The sequence below is a fragment of the Nymphalis io genome, chromosome 2 (genome assembly GCF_905147045.1).
Source record: "Nymphalis io chromosome 2, ilAglIoxx1.1, whole genome shotgun sequence".
NCBI classification, from domain to species: Eukaryota; Metazoa; Arthropoda; class Insecta; order Lepidoptera; family Nymphalidae; genus Nymphalis; species Nymphalis io.
Genome location: NC_065889.1, coordinates 7791192 through 7814014, shown reverse-complemented (window position 1 = coordinate 7814014; position 22823 = coordinate 7791192). Strand labels below are relative to the sequence as shown.

General features: G+C 32.0%; 4 protein-coding genes across 5 annotated transcripts; 3 read left to right on the top strand and 1 right to left on the bottom strand.

Annotated features, from left to right (window-relative positions):
• The first annotated feature begins 1598 nt into the window (after window positions 1-1598).
• On the top strand, window positions 1599-7593 carry LOC126778648 (integrator complex subunit 14). The gene is made up of 10 exons (XM_050502309.1): window positions 1599-1910; window positions 1980-2134; window positions 2560-2695; window positions 3061-3173; window positions 3905-4097; window positions 4658-4758; window positions 5198-5293; window positions 5818-6004; window positions 6787-6935; window positions 7274-7593. Exons 1-10 carry the CDS (start codon window positions 1724-1726, stop codon window positions 7508-7510), a joined length of 1554 nt encoding a protein of 517 aa, XP_050358266.1. The 5' UTR covers window positions 1599-1723; the 3' UTR covers window positions 7511-7593.
• A 316-nt stretch (window positions 7594-7909) lies between these two features.
• Window positions 7910-13714, top strand: LOC126778565 (protein O-mannosyl-transferase TMTC4-like). Its single transcript, XM_050502239.1, has 11 exons — window positions 7910-8262; window positions 8340-8724; window positions 8851-9099; window positions 9556-9761; window positions 10217-10394; window positions 11055-11263; window positions 12043-12150; window positions 12643-12784; window positions 13081-13195; window positions 13273-13461; window positions 13571-13714. The coding sequence occupies exons 1-11, from the start codon at window positions 8042-8044 to the stop codon at window positions 13705-13707; spliced, it is 2139 nt and encodes a 712-aa protein (XP_050358196.1). The 5' UTR covers window positions 7910-8041; the 3' UTR covers window positions 13708-13714.
• Window positions 13715-15617: 1903 nt separating this feature from the next.
• On the top strand, window positions 15618-19840 carry LOC126778526 (uncharacterized). 2 transcript variants are annotated; one of them, XM_050502178.1, is made up of 5 exons: window positions 15618-15798; window positions 15868-17790; window positions 17974-18143; window positions 19295-19486; window positions 19566-19840. In XM_050502178.1, exons 1-5 carry the CDS (start codon window positions 15708-15710, stop codon window positions 19818-19820), a joined length of 2631 nt encoding a protein of 876 aa, XP_050358135.1. In that variant the 5' UTR covers window positions 15618-15707; the 3' UTR covers window positions 19821-19840. The 2 variants fall into 2 exon arrangements, with proteins under 2 accessions (XP_050358135.1, XP_050358126.1); XM_050502169.1 differs by having other exon boundaries at window positions 19551-19840.
• Window positions 19841-19894: 54 nt separating this feature from the next.
• On the bottom strand, window positions 19895-21484 carry LOC126778867 (uncharacterized). The gene is made up of 4 exons (XM_050502602.1): window positions 21341-21484; window positions 20905-21039; window positions 20273-20530; window positions 19895-20097 (listed from the first exon to the last, which is right to left on the bottom strand). Exons 1-4 carry the CDS (start codon window positions 21362-21364, stop codon window positions 19897-19899), a joined length of 618 nt encoding a protein of 205 aa, XP_050358559.1. The 5' UTR covers window positions 21365-21484; the 3' UTR covers window positions 19895-19896.
• Between the last annotated feature and the right edge of the window lie 1339 nt (window positions 21485-22823).

Genomic DNA, 22823 nt, shown 5'->3' with positions numbered 1-22823 from the left:
ATTCATGTGATTTTATATATATGCGTATTGGTAGTTTTTGTACCTTTCTTTAGTTAAACCATGCACGGATTTGTACTACGACTTTTTTTTTAAATGAAGATACTGGTGGATCTTGGAAAAAATATAAATCAATACTAATAAATAAAGTAGTACTAAAATAATATACATAGGTATACCAGAAAATGCAGCGCGTTTCGAGGAAGGTTTTAGTATATCATATCTAGGTAAGTAGTGCTTCGCAGTTTCACCCTTTAAATTTAGACTATAGACGTATACAAAAAGCGTTAATTTTATGTTATTGTATTACGTATAGGTAACTGGGCGTGTGAAGCAAAGCGAAGCGAAGCGAAATGCTTTTTTTCTGGAGAGAAACCTATATACAAAGACTTGAAAAGCAGCAGAAGCCTTATCGACATATATCGACATATAACGAACATACGACGCAGTGATCGAGAGCGACTCCCAGAAGTTGAAATGACATGTCTCTTACTCTTGAATGATATCGATTCGCGTTTAGATGGATGGTTTTGGACACACTTATACGCATTGTAATTAATAGGCGATGGTCCGTAGCTATACTATCCTGGGATAATAATATATCCTGCGACATTATTCATACACGGCCATCTGATCCCAAATTAAGCAGAGCTTGTACTATGGAAACCAAACAACTGATATACTACATTTCTTATGTAAATACATATTTACATATATAATTACGCCCAGACTTAGAACAAAAAGATATTTTCATGCACACAAATGTCTGTCCTGTGTGGGAATCGAATCGAACCCACAACCTTCCGCGTGAAAGGCAAGTATCTACAACCACGCCAACCGGCTCGTGAATCGCTCGGCTATCGCATGATTTCAGCTGCTAAGCTTTCGTTATTTGCAGCTTGTTTATCTACACTAACAACTGATCAGTTGCAATTAGCTGTGCTAATATGTGGGATGCTCCAGTATCCGTTCTGATACATTACTAGATTAAGTAGGTATCCGGTATTCATTTATATTTGTTGGTTGTTGTAAGCATCCTTTAACGTTTAAAATTAATTCCACTCTTATACGCATTTAAAGTAAATAAAAACTACATAAAGTTATCATATTTATAATTAACTATAGTTATAATTGAATATAATGAAAAAAAAAAATTTTTTTTTCTTAGTTCTATTCCTTTTCTTTTAATAACTTATTGGACTTTTTGTTTTATTATTCAAGATAACTTTTATTTGGTTTATAAATAGGCATGATTGCAGCTATTTATAATTATAAACAAATAAAAAGCATATGAAGTAATTTAATTACTGAAGTAGTTTTATTATTTTCATTATCTTGTATATATTAGAGTTAATAAATAAGTTAAGTTAATTTATAAGTTATTTCAAATAAAGCTAATTTCAATTTATATTTCAAATCAATAAAACATTATTTTTATAAAATTTTACAAGTTGAACACTTTAAATCTCGTCACCAAGATTCTGTTATGATAGTTCAGATTGTTAGTAAAGGCAAATTTCAAAACTGGCGAGGGTGACTGTCAGTAATTATCTGTTCTGTGTCACTATGTGACAGTTTTGTCACTGTCATTTTCACGACGAATCTATATCGAAAGAGTAAACAAATGTTTTTTTGTTGTTGAAACATTTGTATTATACACAACTGCTGACAGAATACAATACTTGTAATAGTTATAAGATTTAAATGTATATATAAAACTTTTATTATGCCTACTGTTATTTTATTAGACGTTTCCCTGTCTATGTCTCGGCCCGTGCCGACGACGGACACGACAGAGAGCCACACTCGATTTACGTTAGCTACAGCAGCTATAAACACGTTTCTAGACTACTTATGCATCCATGCTAAATTAGAGTATGTCGCATTAGTGACCTTCTCTTCAGTTTATGAAGGTATTTATATAAAATTCCAATATCAATATTCATTAGATACTGGTATCAAAATTGCATCAATTGTTCCAGTTGCGGTTCCTTTCACTCGTGATTTTGATACTATAAGGACAAAATTACCTCTACTGGATGATGGAGACAAGACATGTATAGAAACCGCTCTTCATGGAGTTAATCAGCTGATACTAAATGAATGGGGTTACCAAACACCAGTTCAGATAATTTTGGTATTCCTATTTCTAGTATATTATGAAAAACTGTTTTGTTTACATAAGTAGCTTTTTTATCACTTATGATGCATCATAAGTGATGAAAAAATCGTATGTTTTTTTTAAATTATAAAATAGCTTTTTACCCCTTCAATTGCATAATGCTTTGATGATTGACAATAATAGTTTGCGGGGTCATGGTATGGTTCCTGTTACTTTCACATAGGCTTTATTTGTTTTTATATGATTTAATTGATATTAACTTATTTATACTATTGAAAGTTCTATTGTAAATAGTTGTAAATTATAAAATAATTCCCTTATTATGAAATTTGTAGGTATATAAATATTTACTTAAATGGCATTTAATATTAAACTTTAATAAAAAAATAATATATCTATTTTAAACCTTTAACAGATTTAGTAAAAATAATATTTCTCAGGTTACAGATGGCAGTAGTGGTGTGGGTGCAATTGGCAGGAATCGCATAATCCAGGCACTACCTCTTCCACCAACCTACCCTGGAAAGATACATGTGTTGCCAATAGTATCTCCTCATGATTTAAGCTTGCAATATGGTATTTAAATATAAGCATTTATGACTTGCTTTTTTAATTTAATTTTTTATCTGAATTCTATTAAAAATTTGTCAAACTTCATTATGTTTTTAAACACAATTTCACAAATGCAGTGTATGTATAATAATATAGGATAGCAATACTAATAATAGGCAAGATTGTATTTAATAATAAGTTTATTATTGCTTTTTAATGTAGCTTCATATTCATAAAATGCCAATATGCATAAAATATGTTAGCACAAGTTTTATAAAAGAGTTTATTATAAAAACTATAGTTTACTAATGATATATGATACTAAGAACTTGACAATAATGATTTCATCAGACTAATAATACTTTAAACCATTTAAATCTTCTTTCCAGCGATGCCAATTTATCAGAAAATTGTTGATCTTGCATGTAATACAACCAACAACTCCAATAGTAATATAAGTCGAGGTGCTATCTATACTCCTGATCAGTTAAATGTGCCTGGTGTAAGTATAAAATTAAATATTTATTTATTTATTGATATAAGGAATGGTGTTCCTCAACATATTCACAAAAAAAATTACAACAATAATGGGTTAGTATAGTGTGTTACACAATTATAAGCATTTATGACAATATAATAATAATAATGTCCTCCAGACCGATTTCGGCCACGGCGGCCAATCTCAAGTGAGATTAGCCAACTACGCAGGAGATATTATAGTGCACAAGTGTGTGCGCAAACACAGGTGCACTCTCTATTCCCTAACCCTCATAATCCGATGGGACGGCAATCCGACACGACCGCAAAGAGTTCAGGCGCAGGACCAACGGCTTTACGTGCTTTCCGAGGCACTGGAGTGAGCACACTTCCAACTTCCAGACTCCGGGCTGCTACTGAGAATTTTCTGATAGAAAAACCCAATAACTTTTTTATTGGCCCGACCTAGGAATTGAACCCAGGACCTCCGGGTCTGCGGCCTTATATCAAGCCACTAGACCAACGAGGCAGTTATGACAATATAATAGCATTATATACAACTAATTTTCGTGTGTTAGGAGGGGAAAAGTGTTAAGTATAAAAAAGTACCCTATATCAAACTTGCTTCATACCAAATTTTATCAAAATTGGTTGAGTGAATTATAAAAATGGGTCATATATATATATATATATATATGCATAAATTAAATGTTTATTTTTAAATATCTTTGAGTTAATCTAAATAGAAATCTTAAGGTAATAGCAGCGATGACTCGACTATGTGAACAGCATTATCAAGAATTTTGGTGCACTCTTAAGTGTGGACAGCTTGAGACAAGGGTGCAACTATTTCCAGCTCCACATCCAGCTTCCCAAGAGGGCTTATCGGGAAGTTACACATTATCTAGTCAACTACATGTAGTTGGGTTCCTACAACAACAAGACTTAGGTGAGTAAAAAACTATTATTGTTTCTTTTTTGGAATATATTTTTTTAAGTTAATTAATTACTGGTGGTAGGGCTTTGTGCAAGCTCGTCTGGGTAGGTACCACCCACTCATCAGATATTCTACCGCAAAACAGCAATACTTGATATTGTTGTGTTCCGGTTTGAAGGGTGAGTGAGCCAGTGTAATTACAGGCACAAGGGACATAAAATCTTAGTTCCCAAGGTTGGTGGCGCATTGGCTATAAGCGATGGTTGACATTTCTTACAATGCCAATGTCTAAGGGCGTTTGGTGACCACTTACCATCAGGTGGCCCATATGCTCGTCCACCTTCCTATTCTATAAAAAAAAAAAAACACATACTCTCACTCACTCTTAAAACCGGAACACAACAATGCTAAGTATTGTTGTGTTCCTCTGCCGTGCTCCGCTCGCTTTTGGGGTTACCGCACCAGATCGTCAATAATGGGGCTTCCATCCTCATCCACGCTTTTAATTGTATAACATATCTTGAGATAAAATGTTATTAGAATTGAGCTAATTTAAAATTATTCTTTCAAAGGTACACCAATAGCAATAAGCAAACACCTCGTAATACCTCAAGCTCAAATAGGTAGCAACACTGCACCTCGTGAAAACTATGGTTCTAAAACACCCACTAAGGTATGTGCAAAACAAGTTTGTGTCATCGTTTACTTGTATAACCGACGTATAAAAATGAAGCAACACCAAAATCGCAAACAGCCCACCCATAGCATCACGTAAATTTACGACATCCTTCGCCTCATAGTTTTCGGCGATGTGAGGTCACACTTGTAACTATTATTATATATAGCATGGATACGATACATTTGGAAAATTTGTAAATATTGGAAACTACTTTCTTTTTTTTTTTAATTTCAAAAGATAACCATGAGTAATATGGTTTTCTTTAAGTTTTTTGAAAGTTAGTAAAGGAATGATAAAACTTGAAAAGGATTACGTCAGCATAAAATTGGCCTTGAACTTTGCCCTTAAACTTCGACACTACAATTCTTATTAAGTAGTCATTGAATAGTTGTGTGTGTGTGTGACACTTTCTTTATTTATATTTATTTTACAGGAAGGAAGCAGCACAGAAGGAACGTCAACAGAAGAGGACTCCTCCGACCCCAGCAAAGTTTCCAACTTCTGTGTTTTATTACATGGAGCACTAAAGGTAATTCAGGCAGATAAAAATTCTTAATTCAAGTTGGCTCTTATGCCTATAAGCACTTTCAATTCTACCAAGCAGAACCGGCAAGAAACTTAGTAATTATTCTATTTCTCATATGGAATACAAAGTCGACTATATACAATTCAATTTAAATGTACTGTATGGGAGTCATAACAATGAACATTTATCTATTTAGATGTTTAAAAACTAAAGGGTTGAACCTTTACAGGCTGTTACTTTTTACTGCTGGGCTAAGGTCTCATCTTCATTTGAAGAGAAGCTTAAAAGCTTTTTCCACCACGTTGCTCCAATACGGATTGGTAGATATGATACGGATCTGATACATACATGTAACAGATTTTTATCCAATACATGCTGGTTTCCACGCGATATTCTCACTGTCGGACATGAACTCAGTGGTGCTTAAACCCACAATCTTCGGTTAAGATGCAGGTGTTTGAATAAATATATACATACATATATAAAAATTTATGTGACCATGACAAATCTATTGTGTCCTTAATCAGGTAGAAGGCATGTCTGCGATAGTCCAGCTTGGAGCGGACTGGTGGGGCACATTATCAGCTTGGTGCGAAGTATCGAGAGCTCGACGATCATGCTTATTACTGAGCGTCCTTAGACCTGGAGCCTCGGCTGCACCATGGCTCGGACCACTGGACCAATTGGGACCTGTTGAGGAGAACTCTACTTCTAGTAAAACTTTTAATATTATCATTGTCTATGTTTCGTTTTCGACAAAGGCTTCTTATTTATTTAACTCTTTACTGTACCCCAAATTCACATCATTTATAAATAAGCCAAAATAAAGAAACACAAAAATATGTGCAGCAGAAAAGGCGGCCACGCTTGCTAACGATTTATTTCAGACAACCTTTGACATTGACATTTAAAAATTAAAATAAGAGTTGGGGATGTATGTATTGATACTTACACATACATACTAATATCTACATAAAAGTACATTAAAACTTCACATATTATAGTAAAACAGAAAAGAAAAATAACGGTGGTATATATTAATAAATCAATATATATTATAAAATAAAGTCCCTTCGCCGCCTTTGTCTGTCTGAACACGATAAACTCAAAAACTACTGAATGAATTTTCATCTGATTTTCACCTTTTTATATAATAATAGAAGATCCTAACATGAAAATTTCTCACCCTCAAATTTAATTACTTGTAAGTACAAATATTGTAATTTTTTTATATAAAATAGCTAGTGAAACGCGCAATGGGAGACCCATGATGGTAAGTCGTCCCCACCATAGAAATTAGTGCCGTAAGCAATATTAACTATTCCTTACATAACCAATGCGTCCTTGGGAACTAAGATGTTATGTTCCTTGTGCAACTTTTAGCCGAACCGAATTTCTTAGGATCTTCGGCCAAAGTTTGTGGCGATGCCAGGTCGATTAGATCGACTTCCGCCAAAACGGACCTTCGGTGGTATTACATGATACTTCTTTCTCAGCGGACACGTTCCCCGTGCGGTCGTGGCGCTCGTACAGTGGGGGCGGCTCGGGCTGTGCGTGGGCGCGCCCGCACGCGCTGCTCGCCGACGTCCAGAAAGTTCTAAGACACGCTAGGAAGTTGCCGGACAAAACTCAACACCTATATAAGGTATATATTATTGCATACATATTGATTATTTTAATGTAAATGTTTGTTTAATTTTTTGTACAATTATAAAATATAGGACTATTTCATCTGGCTAAAACGCATGCAACGCAAAAATAACGCATAATTTATGTATAGGATATAGTAACATATTTTTTTCTGTATTTCCCCAAAAACAGTTAAATAAATAAATTTTGCTTATAATTATTTCAGTGTATTTTCGTTGATCTTATTCAATTTTAGAACCCTATTGAAAAAATTGGCCACTATGTCTACTGTCTCGCTATATTCTTGTGCTATCAACTTGTCAAGTAGGTTTAAAAATAAACAATAATATCCAGGAACTCAACCGATTACGCCGTGCAGCTATATCTCTTGGCTTTGCTGAGCTTCTCACATGCGTGGGTAGCGCCCTAGAGCGGGAATGTACCGCACTCCCGTCGAGCGCGCCCCCTGAATGTGCTTTACAACTCGCACATGCCGCAGCAGCATTACGGGATCCCAGGACGGCACTTGATATAAAGCACACTCTTCAACCACTTGCTACAAATTTTACTGTTACATCTATGTCTCATTAAATTGAGAATTAACAACAAATATAATTAAACTTTCTTAAACAAACGATATTCTAATCTAAAATAAATACGGATATTTTAAGGAACATATTTGTTTTATTAAACTAACCTGCAAACAATTTGTCCGATTAATTTAAAGAAATAACATTTTAAAAATATTTAGTACCGCCAACTGGGGGAATTGAGAAACATTTTGTTGTCTTCAAATAAATACTTAAATAAATCTACATTTTTATCTAGATTTATCGCTCAGGTACTGTCGTATTATACAAGCAACAAATTTATAGTCACGGTCACAGTTTTGTATAAAAAAAATACCTGTGGTGCCGACAATTTTTGTTGACACTACAGAATGTCAATGTCAAAATAGTATACAAAAACATGTAATTGTTTTTACTTGTTACTCTAAATAAAAAACTTAATATATATCTAAAGTGGAGTCATTAATATTATTTTAAAAATATAATGCATTTGCTTTTACTTAGAATAGAAATAAATGAAAAGTATACGTAACTTAATTTATGAATTTGAAAAATGTTGGCTAAATTACTTTGTCTTGTTTTTGCATCAATTATACCATTCATATTCAGTTTAAATGGAGAGTTTGTATTTGACGATTCAGAAGCTATTGTAAAAAACAAAGATATTACCTCAGAATCTTGGGTAGATCCATTCAAAAACGATTTCTGGGGTACAAGTATTAAAAGCAATTTAAGTCATAAGTCCTACCGGCCTTTAACAATTTTGTCATATAGGTAAGTTTTAAATTAAAAAAGAGAAGAAATTGATGTAAATACATCATAATATTATTGTTAAATATTTTTTATTTTAGGTTGAATTATTTATTAAATAAAGAGTTATCGCCTTCACAATTTAAAGCCACAAATCTATTTTGTCATGCAGCTTGCTGTGTTCTTTTATGGATGTCATATGACTGTATTTGGAAAAGAGTCAAAATGGGAAACATTGATAAAAGTGACACTATAGATGTACCATTTCTAGCAGCAATGTTATTTAGCGTACTTCCAGTACATGTGGAGGCTGTGTGTGGTGCTGTTGGACGGGCAGATTTACTATCTGCCATAACATTTTTCATATCATTCCTCATTTATGATAAAGCAGTTAAGACGAAAAGTATGTTAAATATTTATTTATTTATCAGTATTATATTAGCGGGTGTTTCAATGCTCTTTAAGGAGAATGGTATTACTGTGCTGGTGAGTGAACACACATGAAATTGTTCAATTATTTCTTTCTAATACAAAACAATGACTTAATCATAAAAAAATATACTATATATAAATGAAACTAATATTAATATTTGAATAAAAAACACATTTTAGGGAATATCATGTGTATATGACTTAGTAATTAATATGAAACGCAGATCAAAAGGAAGATTAAAAAGTAGAAATAATATAAATTACTTTATAAATGTAAATGTGGATATCAAATCCATTTATAGAATAGCATGGGTAATATTATGTGCGATGCTTCTATTGTATGCAAGATGGGTTGTGATGGGAGGCACTAAACCAGAATTTAAACAAACTGATAATCCAACAGCTTTCAGTGAAGATCTCTTTACTAAGGTATGTTTATTTATTTCCATAAAAATTAATATATATATTTAACTAGCAACCTACTAAGAAACAAGTAAATCTTAATGATGACTGCTTTCAAACCCATTTAAACACTTTCATGTGCTGTTTCTTTTATCTGTTTATATTTGATTTCAAGCTTGGTGGTCTGACTTATATTTCCCCAATTCGCATTGGAGCAGCTCAGTGGAATTAGCTTCAAATCTTCACCTGAAAAAGAGATCAGGCCTTAGCCTAGCAATGGAACATTTACAGGCTGACACTTTTTTATTCTTTATTTTATCCTACTTTGCATTGCCACAGATATTGATACATAATAATACAGATAAAAAGTGATTATTTTGATTATGCAAATAGATGTGCTGAAAATATTTTAATATAATCTATGTACTCATATTATGTTTATGGTATAGAAACTTTACTTGTAACAACATTATATTGTTTCAGATAGCAACATATAATTATATTTATTTTCTTAATATTCTTCTATTAATATGGCCGCAATGGCTGTGCTATGATTGGTCAATGGGATGTGTACCATTAATAAGCAAGACACTGGATTATAGGCTAATATTTGTATTATCTTTATACTTTTATGCCTTATTCTTTATTATTTCATTAGCCACGAAAAAAAGCAATAAAGCTATGAAAAGGTATGATGTCGATTTTAACTGTTTTTTAATTATATAAAAAAATCAATTGATGAAAAATGTAGACTAGTAATTCTTTAAAACAATGCAAACATAAATGCAGTCTCCGTTTCCTCACTCACATAATCCATGAAATGGGACAGCAAATCTGACATGATGGGGTTCAGATAGAGCTCAGACTCAATACCAATGGCTTCAAGAGTTTTTGGAGTCACAGGAGTTTGAACACTGCCTAATTTCAATATGACCTGAGAATTTTTTAAATAAAAACAGAGGGGAGGGAATAGGTGTTAGGAACCCACATAGGGTTCACCTTTTCAGGATTGGTTGAGTGTTAAGGTGTGTAAGTAACAAATGAATAAACACACAAACACGTTCTCGCATTTATTATATAAGTAAGGATATATTTTCTTGTGTTTATGTTTCTAAGCAGAAGGACATTATAATTTTTTTTTCAGAATTAAATTATTAGCTATATCATTGATGGTAATTCCATTTCTTCCCGCTGCTAATATTGTATATCCAGTAGGTTTTGTTATCGCTGAAAGAATCCTTTACATACCGTCAGCGGGCTACTGTTTGCTCATCTCTATTGGATTATACAAAATGAAAAAAAAATACAACAATTATTTAAAGGTTTGTTGTGTTTTCATATTATTGTGGTAAGCTCAAACTAAATCATACAAATAAAAGTGTCACGATGTGATTTCTAAATAATTGCCGTTTTAAAAAGTTAATTGGGCTGATTGCAAGTTACCATACCAAACTACATTTTTTTCGTCCGATATCTGTTTATCCGCGGTCATCACCAACATTAGTAAAAAATGTAAATACTTGGTCATCACCAACATTAGTAAAAAATGTAAAATTAGCAATAGCGATTTAGTCTATCAAAAATTATAAAAACTTGAATTCAATGTACATGTTTGTTTATCGCTGTTTTATAGATTATATAAGTAGGGAATTATCCCCTGGATATATGCTTGGTCAACAAGGTACAAACCTATGGACCCGGCCAACTGAGAACCCTGCCCAGCTAAAATTAATATCAATTTGTCAAAATGCATCGGAGCCTTTGATCTCTAAGTCCGCGCCGGTTAATTCAGATTAACCTAAAAAAAAATTAAATCAGATTAGTCAGAATGTATCGCATAATTAAATCTATACACATCGCATTTGCCCGCACTTTTTAAAAACATCCGTACATTTGCTATTGACTCACTTCCGTCTGTATTTTTTTCAACATTTAGAACTTGAAAAAAAAATTCAAATTTAAAATTTATTGAATACTTTCAGCTAATGGAAGTATGTGTTACCTGTGTAATATGTATTTTCGCTTTAAAAAGTTGGCAAAGATCATATGACTGGCAAAATGAGTACCAGCTTTTTACAAATGCTTTAAACATTTGTCCATTAAACGCAAAAGTACACTACAACGTTGCAAAAGTTGCCGACGCCAAATATCATGCAGACTGGGCTTTAGCGGAATATAAAGAAGCTATAAGGTAATTTTTTTAAATATATTTGTGTGATGTTTAGGTATTTTTTTAATTTATATAGTTATAACTTATTTGAGAGCCATGACGTCTCGAAATACAACACGGTTTGATGACGATGTCCTCCTGACCGATTTTCGGCCACGGCGGCCAATCTCAAGCCAACTGCGCAGAATATATTATAGTGCTATCTTACAAGTATGTGCGCAAACACACTTTCTCGCTCTCATAATCCGATGTCGCTACTGAGACTTTTTTGACACTAAACCTAATAAATTTTTACTGGCCCGACCTGTGATTTGAGCCCAGGACCTCGGGATCAGCAGCCTTTTATCTGACCACTAGACCAACGAGGACGGGGGCTTACACAAAATAGAACAATAATCGCTATGTTCATTTGCTTAATTTATTGCTTAATTCAATTCGAACTTAGCGATCACACATTCATTAGGGCATAGTGGATAGCCTTTACCAAACAAAAAGATGGGCTATTGCTTTACTTATACAGACGGCCCAAAGAAAAATCTAGAGAAGTTTTAAAGGTGTAGTCTTGGAGACGTCTCATACGTGTAAGATATACTGCACATTAAACAAACGTCTTCAAATAGAAGTCGCTTAATGTTGACGCAAGAACCCTGTTAAATGACCGTAACTGATAATCACGACCACTCTGCCGAGAGTAGACTTAGAAAAATGCTTTTTCGCTTTTTCTTATTATTACCTTATCGAGTACTCATTTTTCAAGTTAAGAAATATTTCAACGTAACCTGTTTCTCGTTTTTTTTTAGACTGTATCCAGAATACTATCAAGCCATGAACAACTTGGCGAATTTATTAAAGAATCAAAAAAAGTATAAGGAAGCAGAACATTATCTAAGAATATCTCTCCGTTATAAGTTAGTAAATAAAATTATTAATCCGAAAGTATTTTTTTAACATAGTAATTATTACTAAACTATATATATTTATCATTAAATGTTCTTCTTTTACTTACATTAAGACTAAGTACATAAGTAGCGACCGTTAAACAGCACTACTGATTAATAATTTGTTTCGGTTTAAAGGCTTAGGTGGCTAAGTGCCATTACAGGCACGTTGATGAGGTAAGGAAATGCTATAATTTCTTACTTACGATCAGGGGGCCCATTCGCTCTACCTATTGAAAAACAAAAAACTAAACAATTAAAAAGTATTAATTACTCTCTATTATTATACCTATATAAGATTATATTGCATTAGCATAAATCCTACTCATCTATCGCCTTCCTTATCTTATCATAAATGGCTAAGATAAAACCATAGACAATTATTACATTTATTAATTAATTGGTTATATTACTGACATTAACGTAATCGATACAGAAACTTTAATAATATTATATTTTTAGAAACGACTTTTCAGCGGCTTGGATGAATCTAGGAATCGTATTAGCCCATACAGGCAGATACAATGATTCCCAAATCGCCTACAAAACTGCATTACGCTATAGAAAACGTTATCCAGATTGCTTTTACAATTTAGGAAACTTGGTAATTATTTTTATGTTATATCTTAGTTTCTGTAATACAGTAACAGCCTGTGAATGTCCCACTGCTGGTCTAAGGCTCTCCCTTTTTGAGGAGAATGTTTTTGGAGCTTATTCCACCACGCTGCTCCAATGCGGGTTGGTGGAATACGTATGTGGCAGAATTTTAGTGAAATTAGACACATGCAGGTTTCCTCACGATGTTTTCCTTCACCGACAAGCACGACATCGGTTAAAATTCACGCGTTCTTACCACTGGACCATCTCGGCTTAGTTTCTGAATCTATCGTTCTGTTTCAGTATTTAGAATTGAATAAAACTGGCGATGCATTAGAAAACTGGTTTCATGCGATCAACTTAAATCCGAAACATGTATCCGCTTGGACAAATTTACTGGCTTTATTGGATAATACAGGTATCGAACCCGCAAAAAGAACTCAATTATATATTTTCATGTAGAAAATAATTAAAACCTAAAATATATCCTTTCAGGACAAATAGAGAAAGCTTTGCAAATAATACCTAAAGCACTTGAAGAATTACCAGAAACGCCGCTAATACACTTTGCTATTGCGAATATATATGGAAAAATAGATGAATATAATAAGGCGGAGAAGTATTTTCGTAAAGCCATCAATTTGTTTCAGAATCGCGTTCAAGCTATTCATTACGCCAATCTTGGTGAATATCGACTCCAATGCAATGTTTGATTTCGCAACAGAATAATCTCGGAATTAGATAAATAATGCCATATTATGGCTGTATGATAATTAAATTTTCATTTTTACAGGAGTATTGTATCATCGTTGGAAAAAATATGACTTAGCAACGCAAATGTACAAAATGGCATTAAAAATTGACTCGAAATTTCCTAGCGCAATTAAGAATCTTCGTAATTTGGAAAGACTTAAAAATAAAACTAATTAATACATTCCTTAGATACTATTTTATTTTTTATATTGATAACCCTACATGTCTACCCTATGCTTGCATAACGTAGACAGAGAAACTAATAGACGCAATGACGATTTCCTTCTCACTTACACTAGAAAGAGAACGAAAATTTCGTTACAAATGGTTTAGACAGAGATAGAATTATCAAATCTCTTGTCCCTTATCGCGTAACCAGTTTTGGTGTTTGTTCATTGTGATTTTTGTTCAATTTTTGCTTCTTTTTATGTTAGAAAACGATTCTAATTAAGTGAAAAGGCCGAGAAACAATCCTTATATAATATCGAAGGTTATACAATGGTGCATTGTAGTATTATTTCATGTTAAACCGATATCAAGAAGAAAATTGCCGGCGTATGTTTTCACGCGTAAGTACGACTATTTTGTCCCTAAATATAGTTTCTCAGTTATGTTTATTCATGCCGTAGCATGCCGGAACCTTATATTGCATTAAAATCCTAAAGATAATAGGATTTTCCAGTTTTTATCATTCATAACCTATAATTATTTATCATGTGAGTGTTGCCAGCGTCAGCTAAAAAAATGTTCCGATTTTCGATAAAAAATATCGACTTGTCGACAATGTTAACAAATAAACACGGAGTCCAATAATAACCTAAAGTGCTTCGTTATATGTAAATATGTTATTTTAATTTATTCGTTCTCCTATTTATAATTTCCTAACGACAATATTATTTAACATTCTTCATGAATTTATAATAATATTAGATTCCGAGTCAAAAGGTTAACATAGAAATATAATGTGGCAACCTTTCTTTATTAATAATTTAATTGTGTGTTTTAGGTTTCAACATCAGAGAAGAATGCTAATCCAGTACCATATAAAGATGCTGAAGTACTATTGATGACGGAAACAAAAACAAACAATGCAACGGTTTTTAGGTGTAGTTGAAAGACAAAAAAATATTTTAATTAAAAAAATGTATAATAAATATTAAAAAGTAAAATTTAATAATATTATTTTGTTTTAATTAAATCCTGAAAATTATTTATCTCCCAAAACAGGGAATGCAGTTACTATGGCAACATTATACGCACACATTGACAAACTATCTCTTAATCGCGGTTTCACGGCCCCTTGGTCTATTTGTTTCACTGCTGCGTTGCATAATGTAATATTATCGTGTCTATAGTCTCTAACCACCGGAGTAAAGATAAAATATAAAAAAAAATCAAATTAAATTGACACGATATCCTAGGTCTTGAATAATCTATGATGAATAATAAATATTATGGTTTCGTGAAAAATTATGTTTTTAACGTAGACAGAGAAACTAAAAGACGCAATGACGATTTCCTTCTCACTTACACAAGAAAGAGAACGAAAATTACGTTACAAATGGTTTAGATAGAGATAGAAGTGTTAAAAGGTTTGGTCCCTTATCGAGTAACCAGTTTTGGTTTTGTGGTAGGCCCACCAACTATTTTAAATTTCAAAGGTTTTTATTTACACCTAAATGATTCGAATTAAGCAACTGCTTGTGTTGTAGCCACGGCACTACAAAGTTCAATTTATTCAATTTGTAACAATCCCGAAACTTAAGAAATCATTACTTAAATAATTTTTGTTTGCAGCCCGTGATGCCATGATTGTGGCCTCTATTAAGAAAAGGTTGAGTATCGCTGTTCCAAGAGAAATTAACTAATATCTCTTCTTACCTCTTTTATATGACCCATTTTTTAAACAATAAAAAAAATGTTTTTATTCAAGCAAATTAGAACTAATATTTAAAAGAAATATTGAACTCGATATTAGTACGCAAATTGATAGAAAAGAAATAGAAGACTGCTCAATAATTAACTTAAGAACGAATGCAGTTAAAAAATATCCATTGTCTGTCGCCTGTCATTTGTCAACAGTCAAGTACACATCAATCAACCCTATTCTAATTTGAAAATATTACCTTGAAATACCGACTAAATAATTTATATGCATTATTTCTTTATTTATTATAATGGAATTTACTCCAAGTTTATCAGCATTTCAGGGAGTCATCATATCTGCCGACAGTGTACATTCTTTTTCTAAATTGACTTCAAGAGGAGGTAAACTAAATATTTTTATATTGTATAAAAAAAATCCGTTAATATTATAATATTACTATCAAATTTTAGGTAACGAAGACAAAATACAATATGTTATAGACAGTATACGAAATTTCTTACAAAAAGAAAAATATATGGTTGATAACAAAATCTTAGAAGAATCAGTGCAAATAATGCGCAAATTTACTTTTTATGTTGTTATTAATGCCGATCTAACTATATTGGAAGAAATGGTTGGCTTAGATGGCATAGATTTTTTTATCTGGACGATACCAACAGTACCTAAATGCCTCATGTGTGAAATATTGTGGAGACTCCACATGGATACATTTATATACGAAATATTAGTGTTCAGTTGTCCACAACTAGCCTTACAAGTGGCAGACGCTCTGATAGAAAACTTTAAGTATTTCAACCCAACAGATTGCTTGCATAAACTGAAACTTTTAAGTGCTGCTTCCTATAGACTGTTATGTAGGTTTGTCTTCTTTAATTTAGAAAATGATGAATTGATACATGCCCTAAACAATGTGAAGAAGTGTCTCAATTATTTTGTGGACCCACCCAATAAATCGAAATTAGAAGGCCTTAGTAAGGACGAGATGTACAAATTAATCGGAAACCGTTTATATTTGATGCTGTGTCTGCTAATAGATTGTTTTAACAATTTTGTTACAGTACAAAAGTTAAAACCATCTGACTTTCAAGAGATATATGAATTAACTTACAAAGAAAGTGTAATTAATAAGAATCAAACATCAATAGCTATATCCGATTGTAGTAATAATTCTCTGTTAGAATGCATAAATAACTCTAACTTAGTTTTATTGGATGTGTGCGAAAATTTAGTAATGGGTGTTAGTGTAGAAATATTTTGTTCTTGGAGTGAATTTGAAGAAAATGGAAAAAGCATGCAACAAACTATTGGTGAATTATGTTACAAAGTTCACCAAACGCTATGTAAAATTGCAAGTATTTCAGATCACCCAGTTGTCACTATGCTGCAACAAATCTCATGTAAACCATTAGACTTAATTGAAGTGGTAAAAAAATCTAATACAGAAGATATTGTGGAAAACATAAATAAGAGAGATAATGAAAGTGCACTGTGGGTGAAAGCGTTGTTGCATATAGACAAGTTGGTTGAAAATAAAATCCTCATAGAGCAAATTGCTAATAATTTGGATGTTTTAAATGAAGATGAATGTTTAAAATTGTTTAAAATTTTGCATAGTCATCTCAAAGCAAATACTGAAGATACAGAATTTGAAATATTATTAGCAGTTATTGTATTTCAGCGATGTAGTAGTAGTCCAAAACATGAAATTGTAGAAGAGCATTTTAATAATTACTTATTCAACAACAACTTCCAAACTCCAGCGTTTAATAATATGATGATAGAATTTTTCAATAAACTCATCATATCACCAGACATGGATGCATCAGATGTGTTGTCTGTATTCATTCAAAATCCTAGAAAGGTATTTGCCAGAATTTTTACTATAGCAAGTGAAAATACTCAACAAACTGATATTATGCTTAAAGTTATGATATCACTAGAAAAATATTCAAAGCATTACTACAATGAGGAAACAGAACCATGCATTATTCTAGTAGCTAAAGATATAATTGCCAACAATTTAAACACTGATGAAAAAACAAACAATTTTATAAAGTTTTTGAGTTGTATTAAAACATCAAATGCTATACCTGGGCCAAAGTTATTCTTATTAATAATTATGCCAAACTTACATAGTGCTCTCCTCAGTAAAAATATTGGCAGTGTTTATATTAATTGCAAGCTTTTACAAGCAGCCTATCCCCTCAATGAATTAATAGAATACAGAGCTCCAACACTAGCCATGCTAGCTCAAGTACTTGACATGTTGAGATGGAAGATCAATACTTTTTCACTACTTGCACCTTCTACTTTGGACCTTGTTTTAAAGTTACAAACATCACTTTTAAACACATATGAGGCCCTTATTCCTGGTAAGAATTACATTTATTTTTTAAATTTAATAAAAAAAATGTATTAATTAATTAGAAATTTTTTCAACTGATTCACTTAATATTTATTTATGTCATCAAATATTAAATTATATATTCATTTATATGAAATGTTAATAAGAATTCTTGTAAGATTATAACATATTTATGTTATTATAATTACAGAGAAGGAAAGCAAATGGTTAAAGAGTAAATTAAGAAATATCAACCCATTGAATATGTATTACTTTAGATGTCTTTGGAATCCACCAGGCAATACATTTGTAGAAGTTATAAGTGGAATACGTATACACAAAGATATGGACATAGAACATTTAACAGTTTGGCTCTCTCAGGTATTAATAATAATAATGTCCTCCAGACCAATTTCGGTCACGGCGGCCAATCTCAAGAGAGATTAGCCAACTACGCAGGAGATATTATAGTGTAAGCGAAAACACAGCACTCTCAATTTCCTAACTCTCATAATCCGATGGGACAGCAATCCGACACGACCGGAAAGAATATAGGTGCAGGACCAACAGCTTTACGTGCTTGCCTAGGCACGGGAGTGTACACACTTCCTACTTCCAGACTCCGGGCTGCTACTGAGAATTTTCTGACAGAAAAACCCAAAACTTTTTAGTGGCCCGACCTGGGAATTGAACCCAGGACCTCTGGGTCTGTGGCCTTACATAAAGCCACTAGACCAACGAGGCAGCCAAATAGGGTATTAATAAACAATTACTATTCAATTAAATTTCATATCAACCACCAGGAAATATTGTATAACCATTCTCCTGTTTCTTCTATTACCACCAATTAACTTTGATGTTAATAATAAAGTAATAATACGGTATTTCTTCTGACCTTTTCCTCAAAAAGTAAATTAAACATAGTTTTCTTTGTTTTTTCTGATGTATTAACTCAAGAGCAATCATATTGTTATACCAATTAATGAATATTTTTAAATGTAATCAATTTAAAGTAAATCTTATTGAACAATCAGAATTATCTTATGATGTTAAACCAATTATGATAGATTTATGTGAGGAGTGGTAGCTTAAACCCTGAGAAAAGCTATTTATTTTATGCCCTAAGGAAAATATATAATATACAGTATTTTTTTTTATACATACAATATTCATTCCATGAAAATAAAGTGGCGGATAAAAGATTATTCACTTCATATAAAAACAGTAACAGCCTGTTAATGTTCCACTGCTGGGCTAAGGCCTCCTCTCCCTTTTGAGGAGGTCTGGAGCTTATTCCACCACGCTGCTCTAATGTGGGTGGGTAGAATACACATGTGGCAGAATTTCAATAAAATTAGACACTCACGATGTTTTCCTTCACCATATAGCACGAGATGAATTATAATCACAAATTAAGCACTTGAACATTCAGTGGTGCTTGTCCGGGTTTGAATCCACAATCATCGGTTAAGATTCACACGTTCTTACCATTGGGACATCTCGGCTTTATATAATATCTTTTTCTATTTAAGGTTATATGTTCAACTATTACGCAAGAATGGTATCAAATTTGGGACAGTCTATCAGTATTTGGAAATGGGAAAATTTTGGATATATTTCACGATGCTTTACTTTTACTATCTGTAGCGGAAAAATCAAACCATACTGAAACTACTAATGGATGTCTATTTTATTGCTACACAAATTTTGTTAACATCATAAGAGTGAGTAATATATATATTTTTACAATGTATAATACTATGAACTATGAAAATAGTTTTTATAAAGGTTTTTTTCTTTCAGTATAAATTCATTAAAACACCTATAAGTGATAATCAAATAACAACAATTTTCAATAAATTTGCACTAATTGAAAATTTAATAGAGGAAAGAGATTTAGAAGTATTTTCAGTAATTTTTTTACCATTACTTTCTTTCATAGCCGCAATACAGAATGTTCCTGTTGACATATCACAAATGTTATTGAATAAACTTAAACATGAAGTATTTGTTGATATGATTAATCATCTGTTTATTAAAGAGAAAATCAGAAATTAAAGCCTAAATTTTATCCAGTATTTTTATTTTTATTACAATAATCCTTATAAATACATCTCACAAACAGTGTTCATACTTAAAATCTTTTATAACATTTATAAATATCCTTAGTCTCTCTTATATATTCTACTTCTTGATTGAGAATATAATTTTGGTTTAAAAACCTTTGTGTTGTATTACAGTACTGTCCTAGCTGTTTACACTTTTCACACAATTCTTTTGGATGCTCTCCTTTTTTTTGTGCATCATAAGTAATATTAGAAGGATCTAATTCTCTCTGTAAATAATTTTTTTTTAAACATTAATTAAGTCAATCTGATACATGTTGATAATAATTCATTTTACAAGTCAGTTGAATATATTAAATATTGTCCAATATTTTATTTACTCTAACATTAACTAAATTTATGCAGTTTTTTCATTGAATAAAATGGACCTTCTTGTATACTTACGTGACTGTGAGCATATACTGGTTTTCGGCAGTATTTACAAATCTGATATTTGTCAGGCCAGCAAAGTCGACTATCCCAAGAACGACCACATTTATTACATTTATATTTTCCAAATTTAGGTCCTCCAATATTGTTTTGATTAATAGCCCTTAATTTAGACTCTACATTAATTGCAGGCCTACATTTTAAGCCTTGAGTTGGTATTCCAGTACTATTTTCACTCCTCGGTTTGACTTTTGGTACAACAATTCTATTTACCTGTCGAGTTTATAGGTAATTTGACTGATTATTGGCTGAAATAAAACTGTGAGTTGGCTGAAATAAATTATACTTTTTAATCTTCAAATATATGCTTATTTTGTTATGATGTGGAACTTCCATATCTGGATATGCCATTTAATCTTTATAAAATTTGAAATCTATAATAGATTGTTATATTTTTAATGATGATACCGCATAGCTGTAGTGGCTGTGGTAAAATCGTATATATAGTCCAAATGATTATTTTAAATTGAGCATAACTTAATTTCCCAGTCACCTTCGCATCATGTATGACAATTTGAAAGATTGCTCGCTTTTCTAATTAACATAAGTTTATCATATATCTAATATAATGAATTAATTTGACTCACGTTTTGTATTATAGGTGTTCTTAATACATATTGACGCGGTATTGATGTTGAATTCTCAAGGCTCGTTGGTCTACAAGAATGTGTTTCTTCATGGCCTCTCCACCGCGATCTGCTTATAGGAGGAAGCTCTTCATCCTTAAAAATATAATGTCATCCTTTACATAGTATTTGTAATTATTACATAAATACTATAAGATCACATGCGCATACTACCAAGACGCCCCGCGGACTTAAATTTTTTTTTAACGCTGGAAAAACGCTTTACGCGTTCCCCCACGGTAAAAGTAGGACGGTTTGTGGGGTTCGCCGGTGTCCTAAGCGCCGAGTGCGCCCCGAACATCAGAATACTAACTAAAAAACTAGCGGTAATGGTTCCGTCTTAACGAGGAGCGCCATGGGATCGCTTGCGCATGCTACCGTGACTCAAATAACTTACCTCTTTTGACCAAAGACACCCCATATTTTTGAATTATAATTGTATTTTTATTTACAATTAAAGATAAAAACTAGGTGTTACCCGACAGAACAACAATACTATCAACCCGGAAGCTTGGAGCTCTATTTATATATTATTTAGATATATCAATCATCATTAAGCTTTATTGAATTGTAAACAACTAACATGAAACATCAATTAATTATTAGATTAATAAATAAAGGGATTTACATCCTTTATGTTACCAGTTAAAAAAAAAATATTTTTAACCAAAAAAAAAAAATACTAAAAATAAAATGAATCTAAACGCGCATCTACATTTCCGTGCGACGCAAACAGTGTGCCTAGTGCGAGATTTTTTACTTATTATCGAATAAATAAAAAATCTCGCACTACGCACTCTCGGCTCTGGCTCTCGCATTGGCGATAACTGCGATTTGTATGAAATTCTGATTGTCAGCATTCGACGGTGCTGTTTTCATTCCACTTTTATTTTACTTCTAACGTGATAATAATTTTGTAATTTTGCATTTTAATTAGTGCAATATATGTATTTTGCCCAGCTCTGATCATTTAACATACTTAATATTTTAATTAGGAAGATGAAGTTATTTTTTTATGATCTCAAAAAATCATATTTAAAATATAAAAAATACTGGCGAAAGAATTTTTACGATATCTGCATAAATTAATCTTTTACAGTTTTTTAAAGTTACGAGTTCTTAATTTCTTTTCTGGAGCGACCAATCGACGTGACGTCACATCGCCGAACGTTGTTCGCTCGCCCATACTAATGTCGCCTGTATTTTCGCGTTATTCTTGATTTTATTCATATTTCGGTTAGTATTAAAAAAACTTTCATAAATTTAATATACTAATATTAATATACCATAGCATACTAATTCAACAAATAGAACTCTTGAAAAATACTTTTTCTATATATATATATATATATTATCAACAAAAACAAGTAGATATTTTCGTGTAACTAAGTATCTTAGTAGTAAAATTTGTCGTATTAATAAGTTTAAGTTTTTAGTTTGAGGATCAAATACTAAATTTTTACAGACTAGATATATGTATTCGTTTAATATAAACATAATTCAGAATGTTCGTAATACGGCCTTGATAAGTTGAATACCGTAATTATTGTCATAAGAGTTTGTATCGATTAAAAATGCATTTTAACGTTAATCTTAAGTTTATTGTTAATCTTGAAGATAATTTGTGAACAATGCCGTATCGCCAATAGTATACGTTAAAAAAAATTCTTAATGACTGTGACCCATTGAAATTGATTTTTACCATATTATGTTTCGTTGAAAGTCAAATACGTAGTCAAATGTAAACTAGTACGTATAGTACAAATAAAATCAGATAATTCTTTATTCAAATAAGCCATTACCATTAGCATGTTACAGTATTGAATTAAATGTATAGCTACCACCGGTGATCTTTTAGTTTATCTGACCGATGGGTTGAA

Excerpts from the sequence above, each read along its gene's own strand:
- LOC126778648 (XM_050502309.1), top strand. The coding sequence starts at position 1,724 with ATGCCTACTGTTATTTTATTAGACGTTTCCCTGTCTATGTCTCGGCCC. Across the intron at positions 4,098-4,657 it reads CCTACAACAACAAGACTTAG|GTACACCAATAGCAATAAGC; the intron begins GTGAGTAAAAAA and ends ATTCTTTCAAAG. Across the intron at positions 4,759-5,197 it reads GTTCTAAAACACCCACTAAG|GAAGGAAGCAGCACAGAAGG; the intron begins GTATGTGCAAAA and ends TTTATTTTACAG.
- LOC126778565 (XM_050502239.1), top strand. The coding sequence starts at position 8,042 with ATGTTGGCTAAATTACTTTGTCTTGTTTTTGCATCAATTATACCATTC. Across the intron at positions 11,264-12,042 it reads GAATATAAAGAAGCTATAAG|ACTGTATCCAGAATACTATC; the intron begins GTAATTTTTTTA and ends GTTTTTTTTTAG. Across the intron at positions 13,462-13,570 it reads TATTCATTACGCCAATCTTG|GAGTATTGTATCATCGTTGG; the intron begins GTGAATATCGAC and ends TCATTTTTACAG.
- LOC126778526 (XM_050502169.1), top strand. The coding sequence starts at position 15,708 with ATGGAATTTACTCCAAGTTTATCAGCATTTCAGGGAGTCATCATATCT. Across the intron at positions 18,144-19,294 it reads TAACAGTTTGGCTCTCTCAG|GTTATATGTTCAACTATTAC; the intron begins GTATTAATAATA and ends TTTCTATTTAAG. Across the intron at positions 19,487-19,550 it reads ATTTTGTTAACATCATAAGA|GTTTTTTTCTTTCAGTATAA; the intron begins GTGAGTAATATA and ends GTTTTTATAAAG.
- LOC126778867 (XM_050502602.1), bottom strand. The coding sequence starts at position 21,364 with ATGGGGTGTCTTTGGTCAAAAGAG. Across the intron at positions 21,040-21,340 it reads GGTGTCTTTGGTCAAAAGAG|GATGAAGAGCTTCCTCCTAT; the intron begins GTAAGTTATTTG and ends TATATTTTTAAG. Across the intron at positions 20,098-20,272 it reads CAGTATATGCTCACAGTCAC|AGAGAATTAGATCCTTCTAA; the intron begins GTAAGTATACAA and ends AATTATTTACAG.